At 43.7% G+C, this 13,396-nt stretch overlaps 1 protein-coding gene across 2 annotated transcripts; it reads right to left on the bottom strand.

Moving 5' to 3' along the window:
* Positions 1-564: 564 nt before the first annotated feature.
* Positions 565-12,837, bottom strand: EDEM1 (ER degradation enhancing alpha-mannosidase like protein 1). Of its 2 annotated transcripts, XM_074914207.1 has the most exons (13): positions 12,690-12,837; positions 12,360-12,614; positions 12,200-12,272; positions 9,240-9,343; positions 8,287-8,458; positions 6,949-7,132; positions 6,263-6,437; positions 5,568-5,688; positions 4,917-5,087; positions 4,247-4,320; positions 3,136-3,232; positions 2,208-2,390; positions 565-1,331 (listed from the first exon to the last, which is right to left on the bottom strand). In XM_074914207.1, exons 1-13 carry the CDS (start codon positions 12,758-12,760, stop codon positions 1,242-1,244), a joined length of 1,770 nt encoding a protein of 589 aa, XP_074770308.1. In that variant the 5' UTR covers positions 12,761-12,837; the 3' UTR covers positions 565-1,241. The 2 variants fall into 2 exon arrangements, with proteins under 2 accessions (XP_074770308.1, XP_074770307.1); XM_074914206.1 differs by having other exon boundaries at positions 12,360-12,837.
* Between the last annotated feature and the right edge of the window lie 559 nt (positions 12,838-13,396).

Raw genomic sequence — 13,396 nt, 5'->3', positions numbered from 1 at the left:
ACAGAGGCAGGTACCAACGTGTCTCGCAGCGGAGGAAGTCACCACGCTGCAGGCTCAGACCTCTTCCCAACTCCATCCCCAGGGCGATGCAGAGGCAGCCCCTCTACTAACTGCACTGACACAGAGAGTAAATCCAGCCCAGAAATATTCTTTGGGATGAGCACAAAAGTTGATATTCTTCCAGTATCTTAAAAAAAAAAAAAAAAAAAGAGAAGCCATCTCATATGCAAGTTACTTTTTAAGTTACTTTGGAATCCACTGTATCTTGTAACCAGCTAATCAGAAATACTTTATCCATCTTCCCAAGCAAGCTCAGTTTTTCCTGCTAGTAAAGAAAACTTAAGGCACTAACATCTTAATGCTGTCAGGAATGCGCAATAGTTTGTTCTTCATGTACTGTTTTACCAGTTCTTAGCAGCATCTCTCCTGAAAAGGCACTAGAAACACGGCAAACAATAAAACTCTTGGAACTTCTGCTCAGCTAAGCTGTATCAAGTTAGCTGCTTGGAAAGCTGAGTGGCTTTGCAATTTCCCCTTCCCTCCCCCCCATTCCCTTATAAAAAAAAGGCACCTGATATGTTTTATTACTGGTCTCTGCAGCTACAGGCTCTTGCAACTGTGCAGTTCTATACAACCCTGTATATAAAGGATATCATGACTATACCGATAGCTTTTTATATGATCAGGAGTTATCTCTTCAAGATACTATTCCAGATAAGAGTGTTTTTGTTTCAGCAAAACCCATTACCAGTGGGTTCCTACCTGAGTAGTACTTAAGGTTGCATATTGCTAGCCAGAATAATTCAATGATTAAACTTGGTGTAAAAAATTGCACTTTCCCATTCCTTCCCCAATCCCAAGATCATTTCAAATTAAATACTAGACCCTTTTCTAAAGGGACATTTGTAATACAGCTACAAAGAGGTAGCTAAGTGGCACATGCCAATTTTTTTGTTTTTTTTTAAAAGTATATTCAGCCTTCATTTGCAACAACATTTTTCATAGGAAGTCTTAAAACAAGAAATCTCTATTCAGGTGGCACATGGAGTTACCACAGTTCAGAAGACAGAACTTGTAAGTGAACCTGATTTCCCTTCACGTCCATAATTGAAAACTAACAAGCATGGGGGATACCCCAGTGACTTAGCATACGCAGGTGTGTAGCTGAAGAGGAAAGGAATGTCTACAGCAAAATCCCATGCTCCTCCTGACATATGATAGAAGTTACTCTGAAGAATGATTCAGATCAAGCCCACCATTTGATCTATCTGTCTCATGTAGTTACTCTTCAATGGCAGCAGGTACCTCCTCTCATCAGGAACTCTGTTACACTGTTAACAAAAAGAGAGTATTTTGAAGAACTCAAATACAAAAACAGTCAATCCCATACCCTCTGTAATCTATCAGGCATTTCAGGATCAGTAACCACAGATTTCCTCCCAGTACAGAAAACTGTACCCAATCAGCACTTTTAGTCCTGACTCTCCCCCATTCTCTGCAAACTTACAGCACAAGCCACAACAGTGAGTGTTTCCTCAGTGCAGGCTGCAAGCTTCCAAATACACACCAAACTGCTGCAGCTTGTTATTCAACTGAGACTTCCTTCGCTATGACAACTGTGAATGTTTTTTAAAATAATGCTCTTTTTCTGCAGGACTGGGGGGGAGGAGGAGAGGAACCATACTAGAACCTACTAGCAGAGATTAAAAAAAAATTTTCTGTATTAAAAATATATCTGTTTTGGTTGGTGATAGGCTCTGGAACCATAGCTCTGTACTCAGTTGATGCCTAGCTAATAAAGGTCACTTTTACATGCCTCAAAACCATCCTGACGAAAAAAAGCTGTTGTAACGACCCTCTGTTTTTCTCTTTCCCTTTCAGAGCAACACTGGTAAATTTTAAGGGCAAAGAAAAGGAGAAGGGAAAAATAATTGGAAATAAATTAACAGAGAACAAATTGCTGCAAAATACTTACAAGGGGACAGGTTTCACCTTCAACATAATCACTCTCACATTATGCTAATCGACTCATTCCACTACTGAAAGTGTTTTTCACAGGGGAGCTTCTCAGATATTTGACATTTATAAAGGAAACACTGCAGAGCTCTGAAGTAACATTTCCAAATGGCTTTTTCTACTGCCTAGGCCAGTTCAACATACATCCCTTCTCCAGCAACACAACCAGGAACAATCAGTGTACTCCTTACATTAGAGCTGAAGTTGACTGCCTTTAATTCATTAGGTTTAATTTTTTCTGCACTGTCCTCTTCAGGGAGGATGTCTTGCCACAGTGAGTTACGAAAACGTTCATCCACAGACACAATATGCCCCTCAGTAGTAAACATATACTTATTTCCAGATTTATGCAGTGGATTCTCTTCATCAAACAGCTACACAAGAGATGGGAGAGACAGTTATAGTATATGTGCAACATTCTTGATGTCCCATCAACAGTAAGTTAAAATGCACACATGCATTTGAAGGATCACACAAAAAGCATACCTTTTAGTGCTAAATGGGCAACTACTGTTAGAGCAAATGGAAATAAATAGTTTTAATGCACGGGATTTATTTCCACAGTTAAAAGCAAAAGAAAAACTTCTCACACAACTTAAACTGCCCTTATTTTTTTAAGCTGCGCTATGCAGGCATTTCTAGGCCGGCATCCACTGTTTTCATTCAGTCACAGATTTATTTGTTTTTCTACACTAAAGGAGATTGAGAACAGTAGCTTAAGCAGTGTTGGCTCCAATGCTTTCTCCTGTGACTGCCAAACCCTGATAGGGAGAAACTGGAGGCTGCTGCAAAATGGCTACAAGCAGTAATTTAGCCCAGAGCTGAGCAGTAACTTCCTTCAGTCTTGCTTCCTCTTCTTCCCAGCTCCCCCATAAGAGAGCAAGACTGAAGCTCTGGGCTAAATTACTGCTTCCCCAGCAGCTGCCCAAACCTCCAAGATTAGGGAAGGGTCAAAGGAAGAGCAGCAGCACATTCTGTGATACATTCTGATACCTAAACCCCTCTCTTCCCCAGAGTGCAGCACAGTTTCCAATTAGCAATGTGCTGCCTCCTCAATGAGCCGTGGTTGTGAACAGCATATGCAATAGAGTATCTCTGAAATGAAGATCATGTACATACCAGGTACAAATATTTGCATGTTTCACTGAGAAAAAAGCTCTCCATTCGATCTTCCTTTGTCTTCTCTACAACATGGTGCAACGTGGCATAGCCACACCTGCAAGATTTAAGATTAGTTTGGGTTTAGTTCCCATACATTCTGATCTCAAAGCATTCCCTGCATATTCCGTAACTTCAGACCATTCCAACTGTCACCAGAGTTAAAGTTAAAATGAAACAAGTTTCTTTTACAAGTAAGCACTGATTACTGGTTTTTGGTATTCTGATGTGACTGTAATCATTGACCCTGTGGTTCATCTATTCCATTGTGCAGATTTATGAAGTCTCTCAAAGAAGCAAGCTAATCTAAAGGCACCCTGCACAAAATAGGTTATTTCCCCACGCTGAGCACATGAGAAACCCAGGCCTGGAAGCCCGGCCTCACACAAAGGTTTCTTCCCAAGCTACCTACTCTTCCCTCCCATGAGCACTTAACAAATGCCAAAGCTGCAAGCTGTCACACAGTGCACTGTAATACTTTCAGTCAACCCTCACACAGCACCTGAATCCCACTTAACTGCAGAATGGCACTGATTTATACTGTCCTACGGTTAGTACAGACTTGTCTACAAAATCAATAAATACCAATAGTTGAATAAAAAATTCACTATCCTCCCTCTGAGTCTTTCAAGAAGTTCAGATACTCGGTATTACAGCCAGAATTCACAGTAACTGTCTTGAGAAGAAAGCTGATAGGCAACAGCATCTCTCAGAGGCCATCCCTCCAGTTTAGTTAAACACACTGGGCCCAAGAGATTAGAAATATTCTTGCAGGATCCATAGAAAAAAAACAACCTACTAATTTTACCAGTTTTTAGCAACCGATCATCAACAATTAATTTTAAAAGGCAGTTATAAAATTCTGAAGGCATAACATTGTCACTGGACTATAACTTCATTTTCAGATGAGAAAGAAATAATTGCTTCATAAAAACTGCAAGTGAAGATTGATTTATTGAGAGTTGGGTTTTCTGCTTTACCTACATCTGGCAGACTGGATTCAATATAATATTTATATAATAAAATATATGCATACAGAAGTGAAAGAAGTCAAAGAACATTGAAGACTGACTTTGCTTTTGTATATTTTTCCAAACTCTGAAGAATATCCATTCCCACGTGAAGGTAAAATGGGTTCTTTGTGGCCTAAAGGAAGACAGACAAGTTAGAGCCAGCAATTTTGAAATCTTGTAAAGATAACACAACAAAGGCCTAGTAGTATCAGATTCTCATGTTCTGCAGGAAACTTATCTTTATAGGAACATGACTTAGATTACTCTGTGCAACTTCTCACATTTGCCTTGGTGCAAATCATAATAAAACTTGTAGTAAATTCAAACTCCTTGATAGCTTTCTTGCAGCCAGAAAGTTATTTTAGTTTACTGTGTCTTCTGCCAGCTGGAGATTGTGCCTAGACAATATAGCAAGGAACGCTATTACATTTACTTCAACAACTTCTATTAAGAAGTCACAAGTCTCTACCTTGTACAAACCTGTGAGCTATTTTTTCAGAAGGCTGTTTAGTCTCATTTTTGTCTGTCTTATAAAAAAGGCTATTTTTTTAAGCAAACATAGCAACTCCATTGCATAATAATCATTTAAACGGAGAACTCCATATAAGTACAGGCAGATCCTGAGGCACCAGATTTTAGCAGGCCAGGGGCTAGAGGCAGAAAAAGGGACTTTCTGAACAAAAACATTTTTGCCAAAACATGAGCTGTAAGCTGAGAAAAATCAAATACCTGATAAAGAAGATATGTGGACTCCACTAACTCTGGCCTCAGTGGATAAAAGGGAACATCCGGTGCTTGCAATTGCCAGTTGTATCTTTCTGGGAGAGCTCCGTATCGTTTCCATATGGCATAATAAAAAGCATGGAGACAAATAGCATCTTCCACATCTCCTATCAATACCTAGGCAGAACAGCAGCCATAAACACACACACTTAATATTGCAAGTCAGCAAATTGCTTTCCACTCTGTTTAAGAACATGCTAAGTAATAAAACACTCCCCTCATAAGGGGAGATCAAAAAAAAAAAACAAAAAACAAAAAACCCCCACAAAAAACAAAGCTAATGTCTTAATTCTTTCACACTAAAAGCTTCAATGAGCTCAGCCTCACAGCATGGTATACAAATGCTGTGGTTAAATGAGAAAAGTGAAGAAGTATCTCAAATCTAACAGAGAGGAGGCCAGGCCTTCCAATACTGTTATGCTGATGCAGAAGCTGAACTGCCCCAAGACTCTCTTATCGGAGCAGCCAGATGTAAACCTGCAGGTTGAAGCTCATCTCAGAAGAGATGCTCACGCTCATTCACAGCCTAGAATTAGAATGAACCTTTCTGACACCCTTCTACTGTGGCGTTCAGTCCTTAACAGAATGAAAGTTTACCTGGAGTCCAGGAAAAAAGGCTTGCAAAGAGTCAATCCACGTGTTCATCAGCTGTCCTGTGAACATGTTTACATTAACGTACAAAGGAGGGTCACCTTCACCTTCATTGCAAGCTTCTCGACTGCCATGTAACAATAAGCACACGTAAATATTCACTGTTTTACAAGAACACAATGTATGTCTCATTTTACAGCACTGCCACCAGCAAAGAGAATGAGCCATGGATTTGTCACGTTAGGTTCAAAGCCATTTTGAAAAGAACCAAAATGTCAGTCATGCTTTCAGAAAAATTAGTTCATAAAGGTATGTACATCATATCCTGAAGTTCTCAGCAGAATCTCTACCAAAAGGTCATGCTAGGTAAAATCAGGCCTTAAGAAGTACTAAATCAGTCAATTTAATACATTTCCTCTGCAGTTCTACAGCCTTCTCTCAGTCTAACATTTACTAACTTGGACAGTAACCAGTTTAGCTTCTTTGCATCACTAATGCTATTCAGATCAGTTGACTAAGAAGTGAATGGAATGTTAAAATTTATTTCCATGGTGACTATCATGGAAATAAGATTTCGGTTTTTAAAGAAAAAAAAGAGAACATGGATTTTCTGGAGCATGACACAAAACACTATACAATCTCTCATATCTTTCCAGAATACTCATTGCTTAAGGAATTGATACCCATATGAAATAACATACCCTCTTCTTAAGTGGTTCTGAATGTTCCGATAAGCATCATTGAACATGTCCAGGTCTTCCTTTTCTCCAAAGAGGATATAAGACTTCAGAAGGTATTCATAGAACGAATCCGACCCTGCTCCCAAGCCACTCTGCTTTCCAACCCAATGGCCAGTTTGAATATTTACAACATTTCCTTTCAGAACAGACAAAAAGTTTAGTCTAAAGTTGCGAAGTACATCAGAGAAAAATAATCAAGAACCAGAACTTAGAAAAATTACATCTTCAAAAGGTCTTAGGGAGGAATGATTACTATCAAGGTAAAGTGTTACAGTGTATTCATCCAAGGAACACAGCACATACAGGCGGGTTTTTAAGTACTTTTAGTCTTTTGCCAATCTAAATTATATTAATGAGGATACAAATGCAGGAACTTCAGTTTCGTTCACCAGTTCCGTGAAAAATCTGTCCTTGGAAACCTGTGCCCTAAGAAGTCATTCCACTTTTGTTATAAAATTACAAAGTACCATTTGGTCAACAGAAACTATGAGTACACAGGAAGTGTACACACAGCTACAGAGGAAGCAGATCAACAAACTTAATGATACATGAAAGAAACCTGTAGCATGATTGCACTCTACTACAGGAGACTGAGGCAGGTTAAAGCACAGAGCCAGTCACTATAGCATCACCTCAGAGGAGATTACCTAGCAGTCCAGTGTTATTGTTTCTGAGACTCCAGAGTGCTTTGACAGCTCTCCTGGCCACCCATTCAAACGTTGAATCGCCAAGCAGCCTGCTAAGGATACCAAACTCCACCAGCAAGGACCCGGCACCCGCAGTACAAGTTTCATTATTGCTGTCTGGAGGTACCCCCTTCTTCAGGTTGACCTGTGAAGCAGGTAGAGAGAGTGCTAACAGCAAGAAGGCAGGCTGCACCTCATACAGCTGCACTCTCATCTGCAATCTCATATTTATTAGAAAGCCTTTTTATTAGTTTTTGCCATATAAAGCATATAACGTGTATATAGTTAGAAAGCCAGCATATCGTTGCTTGGTCAAAAAGTCTTCATGAAGAATTCCTGAAACTCATCTTCCAACTTTGTACCATCACACTCTAGATGGGCAATCCTAATCTTGCTACTCCCTATACTTGCTATTCCTTCCAAATTTCAGTCCACTTTTTCATCATTTCTACTAGACATTCAGGTTCTTCCAAGGGTGATGCAAGTACTGCTTCCCCTCATTTAGTGCGCTTGAAACCAAGAGTTTCCCCAGTGAGTGCTCCTCAACTTCCCCACAGAACAAAATGCTGAAGGGAAGTTACACCACCCCCAACTGCTTTACCAGACTGAACAGAAGTGAAAGTTCATGTTTCTACAGGCTGACAGGTCTGGAGGAAAAGCAGTGCTGCTGTTTCTAGAAATTAAAAGTAGTCAGGCAAAGCGCTAATCAGTTTTACAGTTCAGAGTTGTTCCACTAGAACTGACATCCTTCTCCTTGCAAACTGCATCTGCCTAAAACAAGAGGACACAGTATTCAAGAATACTGCAGTGTTCTTGAGTACTCACTCAGCAGTATTCAAGAAAATTACAAATTCCAAGCCCAATATGACAAGTATTTTAGATGAGTTTTATTTTATCACAATTATCTTAGTACTGTGTCACCAGTGAAGTCACTTTCCTAAACTATTTGCCTTTACAGTGTTTCTTGTTAACCTTAATGACAGCATTGTTTGTCGCTACATGATATCTACGAAGAAAGCAGGGCACATTCCGGCCAAACAGCACAGAAACAAATGACCCATAAGGAACAATACACACAGAGTGAAAAAACAGCCTAAAAAAAACATTTAGTAGACACAAGGAGCAACTTACACATTGTCCATGTCACCATAACAGCCCAGTTCCTCCCACGCCATTTTAATGTAACTTAGAGCAGGTTCAATACCCCAAGTGCACACACAGGGCACAGAATGAGAGTTGCAGGAGAGGTGAATTACAACTTTTACATTATATCCCCACTGTGTTGGTGTGCTCACTTACCCGAGGATATGGAATTCCAGTTTTAGTGTTCTCAAAGGCTGGAAGCAGTCTCACTGCTAGATCATGAGCCATATGCAACAATTCATTGTCATAATCCTTAATGGTCATATCACCAAAAGGCTGTTTGGTATCTGTAATTATTATGTGGGCAGAAAGCAGGCTTCCCAAAACCCTGAAGGAAAAGGAAAAGATCTTCAACTTTTAAATCTGATCTGAACCTAGTTCTTCAGCTAACCCTTATCAGTACCATATTTAACAGAAGCATTACTTTGCGTACAAACACTACAGAGGAGATCTGATTTCTTCCCCACCAGTAGTGAAAACACCTAGAAGTCACACTGCTTGTCACTCACAGTAATCCCAAAATCCAGTTCTGCAAAATTTACCTAACCTAGTAGCTCCTTACAACATACCAAGTCTATTGACAAGTGAAGACCTCCTTGCCCCTGCAAACAGCAGTAAGGTTGTTATGTAAACTTAGTATTCAGAAAAAGAAAGCTAGCCATGTTAAGCAGCAGTTGAATAAACACTAAGACATTCAGAAAATTAAGCCATTTGAAATCTGACAGTATCTAGAACTCATCTCCAAGACAGACAGGCCTGTTTTTCATCTAAAACAGAAGCGAAAGCAAGCAAAAGGTCCACAGAAGAAAACAAAAGAAGGGAAAACCTATCAGCTGCAAGAACAAAAACGTAGCAGCCTGCAAGCCAAACACAGTTGAGACTACCATTGTATTAATATCACTGCTTCAATACACATGCGAGTCACTAAAATTGCTTTAATTATGAAAGCATGGAATATTTTCATAAAAGGTTAAAAAACAACTTACTCAATGAACAATTATGGAATAAAGCCCAAAGACATCAATGATTTCACTTTGATTCTCCTGTATACGCACACCAAATCTTTAACCTTATTAATGTTTTAACAACAGAAACCTAGAGCAACGTACCTGATTGTTGCCTCAAAAACTTGGACTGTTGAGTCTTTATCAAATGAAACTGTGTCAATCACCAACTTCACTGCTTTCTGGAATTCTGAGGAGTTTCCCATTACCTTTTACATAAAAACAAAGTCATTTTGTCTAATTGTTGCTTCAGAAGAGGGTTGGGGAAGAGAATGTCAAGTTCACATTTTAGACCAACTGTCATAGTAACTAAGAACAGAGTACTTAAAGCTCCTGCTAAAAAGACTTTCCGGGAAGCTACTCATCCTACTGACATGTAAAAGTGCATTTTTAAAAATGTTAAAACACCAAAAGCCACAAGGATGTATTTTTGTCTGTTTTACTCATCTGTGCACTCTTCCACCCCCAACATCAGCCTTGCGGGTGATCTCTTAGAGCAGGAGTCTAAAAACTCTAAGACTCTAAACCATGGAGTGTTTTAACTGCTTAAACTACCAGTTTAAGAGATAAGTTTAGCTTAAAAGGTCACACAACTTCCAGAACAATGAAGTCTGATTTGACATTTATTTGACCAGGGGAGCCCAAGCTTTTGCACTTTTGACTCAACACCGCATGCCAGGCCCAGGAGCTCCCCCACACCAGTTTTTTAGGTATATCTTAGCAACTGATTTCCACTTCATCCAGAGAGAGACATAAATTCAGCCCCAGCTGCAAGGAAGAAAGAATGTGGAAGGAAAACACAGGTTCTTGCTTGCATAAGTTCATGATAAGGCTAGGTGTACAGGGAACCTGACGAGCTCTTTAACCATCAAAGCACCGTGTGTCAGCCAGCCTGCTTTCCATTACCCAGACCTAGTGGGAAAAGCATTCACATGCTTCATTTGAGCAGATGAAGAGCTCCATGCAGAAGTTTCGGAAACACAAGAGACTCTAGGAACCAGAAGTCTTCTATTTGAGAAAAAAAAGTTATGTACTACTCCAAAAAGTATGGATAGGACACCGAGCCTATGGTGAATGAGGACAGGACATCAGCTGTTCAGCCAACACACCATCAGCCACATAGCCCAGATCCCCAACTGCTGTTTCAGTTAAAACCAATGTTCTCCTCGCTTCCTCCTTTCAGTTCAGTCAAACAGCTGAGAGCTCCTCACCACAGAGCTGCAGTTCCACTGTAGCAATGGAAAATATTTTATAACCCAAAGCGCACACACAGGCCTTGCATGCACTACCTTCTGCATGAGAGGAGAGAAACCTACCACAGATCCACTGCATCAATGAGCCCTGATGCTCCAGAAGGCCAAGAACCTGCACTGGCTGCAAAAATGAGACTAATGAAACCCAAGGGAGTCTCTAAATAAGGACTTCAAGGAAGGGGCTCTTCTCCATGATTCCATACTACTGGTACTACTAACATAGTTTGCTTCTCACATTATCTTCAAATTTTATCAGAAATTCATACAACGGCCTATTTTAGTAGGCAAGAAGCAGCTTTACAGCTTTTCCCTCTCCTTCCTTTCACCACTCTTCATACAGATTTGTGTGTCGGTCAGGCCCTCTATGCCAAGCAAAACAATCAGAGCTCTTAGAGTAATCTTGAGTGAGAAAAACTCTCCTCCTGACATATCTCTCAACAACCCATGCATGTCCCAGTTCAAATCCACCCTTCCTGAATACCAGAGCGATGGCAGTATCCTGCAAGAGATCTCACCTGAGTCTTGGGAAAGACCTCCAAAATTTCCTCTGTCCTGGAAATCTCTGCTGATACATCTCCAAGTACTCTCATCCTTCCCTGCATGTGTAACACTGCTGGCTCATGACCCAGCTGTTAGCCAGCATGCACACCCAGCACCACCTTCTCCTCAGAAGTAAAATATTTAATAACCTCTCACTTATAAACTATTAGACTTTTTACTTCATATTGCTGAAGGTCACCACAATTTAAATTAGTTCCTCACAGTATCACCTTGCCTGCCTTCATGCTAAGAACTGATCTCTATTTCTATCAGCAGCTCTGCATGAAACATCAGCACTTTTTGCTTTAACATGTGAAGACTAAACAGCACTGGGCCCATGGCAGGTCCTTGGCAAACACTGCGGAGTAACTGCCTCCAGTTTGAAACTTTCTGTTGTCATCTTCCTTCAATTTCTCACCAAGTTTCTGGACCAAGTAACCCTCTTCAGCTCCACTAGCTTCTTTGTTCTTTTTTTAAAAATACAGAGCTGATTCAAGATATCACATCTGCTGCGGTTGTAAGTTCAACCTCAGAGCAAGGGACAGTATCAGTGTTGTTCAGTACCAGGGCAGATGAACCTATCAAGAACCATCTTCAAGTGCACACTAAGTTAAGGCTGTACTAGATCCTCATTTTCCCCTTTAACTCCTTCCTTCAAAGTCTGTTCCAGCATGCTGCCTGCTGTCGACGTGACAGCTCATGACCACGCTCCCACCTCACTCCACTCACCCCACAGCTGAGACCTGCAGCTTCACAGTTCTTCTAAACGAAGCTCTGTGCCCGAGAGAGAGCCTTCACTCCCGGCTTCCCACACCAGGGTTAGGAATAAAACACGCAGTGAATTGCAACAGGCACCCGTTTTGCGGCCAAGGGCCAGACTGGCAACAGAACACTCGTGGATGTTTCTCATCTCTCAAAGCCTCCCATCAACTGGCTTCAGCTTCCAGACGTTAACATCCATCTCCTGCTAAGACACCACTTTTGAAGTTTAATTAGCAGGATGATTACTCTTTGGCAATGCATCCCAGCTATATTCATGCACCTTCAAACCAATTTTGTTCACCCCAGCCGTCGACACGACCCTCCTGAAGTTCCCTCTTGATTAAACGGGGCAATGCAGCAAGCCCGCAGCCTTCTCGTGCAGCAAAGCACCACGCTCACAGCTGGACCCACCAAACTCTTCCCCGCAGAACCCCCGACTGGGGGGGGCTTAGCTAAGACGGGCCTGGGCAGGTTTTAGAGAGGGGGGTGTGTGTCCCCTCAAGGACTCACCGCCAGCGTGTCCAGAGCGTCGATGAGCGTCAGCGAGTAGTTTCCCAGGACGTCGTTGATGTTGAGGTTAGAGCTGGAAGAAGCAGAACCGAGCGTCAGGCCCCGGGCCTGGCCCCGTCCACGAGCCCCCCACACACACACCTCAAGCCCGGCGACTCACGGGTCGTGTCGGTCGGGGCCGCGGCCCCGGCAGTGGAGGGGGTCGAGCTCGTCGCGAGGGAAGGCGTGCTGCATGTAGCTGTCGTAGCCGAAGACGAACATACCGCGGGCGGCGTCGCGCAGCCGGGCCCGCAGCTGCGGCGGGAAGGCGCCGCTGTACCGCCGCTCGTACTCGTCCCCCGCCCCGACCACCGCCGCCGCCCCCCCGCCCCGCCGCAGCAGCGAGCCCCAGTGCGAGGGGCCGGCGCCGGGCGGGCTGAGTGCGGCGGGCGGCGGCGGGAAGGGGAAGGGGAAGCGGCGGCGCAGGCAGAGGCCCGGCGCCAGCGCGGGCAGCAGCGCCAGCAGCGCCTGCAGCCCCAACCTCAGCAGCAGCAGCCCCAGCACCACCGACCGCCATTGCATGGTCGCCCGCGCGCCGCGCGCATAGTTTAAAGGGGCCGCCCGCTCCTCCGCCCGCGCCGCAGCCCCCGCCGCGCCGCGTCTCCTTTAACAGCGGAAGAGAAACACGGGCGGCGGGGGGCACGGGCCCGCCCCCGCCCTGCTCCGAGTGGTCGGGCCGCTCCGGAGGCGGGACCGGCTCTGCGGTTATAGGGTGAGCGGCGGCGTCACTCACGGGCCGAGCCCCGGCCTGCCTGAACGGGGCGGGGCAGGGGCGCCGGGGCTGTCGTGGCACGGCCCGGGGGCGGGGCGGAGAGAGGCCGCGGCGGCCGCCCCGCCCGGGTCAAGAGGTCAGGCCTAGGCCGGGAGTGTAAGACAGGCCTGGCGGCCACGGTGCTACCTGGGAAAGGTGAAGAATGAGAAATAATAGTGTTTTCCAAGCAAACACACACACCCACCCCCCCCCGAACCATTCATATATTTTGTAATCCACTCCTCCTGCGGCTAGCACCAGGAGACCCTCACTCCAACCTGCAGCAACCGAACAGCCTACCTCAGCGCCTGAGGGAGCGTGCAGGCAAGGAGGGAGGGCAGACGCTCGGAAGAAGCCATGCTGCACTCCTGAGCCACCGAAGCGGGATGCAGGGCTTCCCTTCACCA

Source organism: Athene noctua, chromosome 10, assembly GCF_965140245.1.
Source record: "Athene noctua chromosome 10, bAthNoc1.hap1.1, whole genome shotgun sequence".
NCBI lineage: Eukaryota > Metazoa > Chordata > Aves > Strigiformes > Strigidae > Athene > Athene noctua.
Note: the sequence above shows the minus strand (reverse complement) of the source record. Positions and strands in the feature narration are given on the sequence as shown.

Excerpts from the sequence above, each read along its gene's own strand:
- EDEM1 (XM_074914206.1), bottom strand. The coding sequence starts at position 12,760 with ATGCAATGGCGGTCGGTGGTGCTGGGGCTGCTGCTGCTGAGGTTGGGG. Across the intron at positions 7,133-8,286 it reads CTGGAATTCCATATCCTCGG|GTCAACCTGAAGAAGGGGGT; the intron begins GTAAGTGAGCAC and ends CCTGCTTCACAG. Across the intron at positions 4,321-4,916 it reads CCACATATCTTCTTTATCAG|GCCACAAAGAACCCATTTTA; the intron begins GTATTTGATTTT and ends GTCTTCCTTTAG.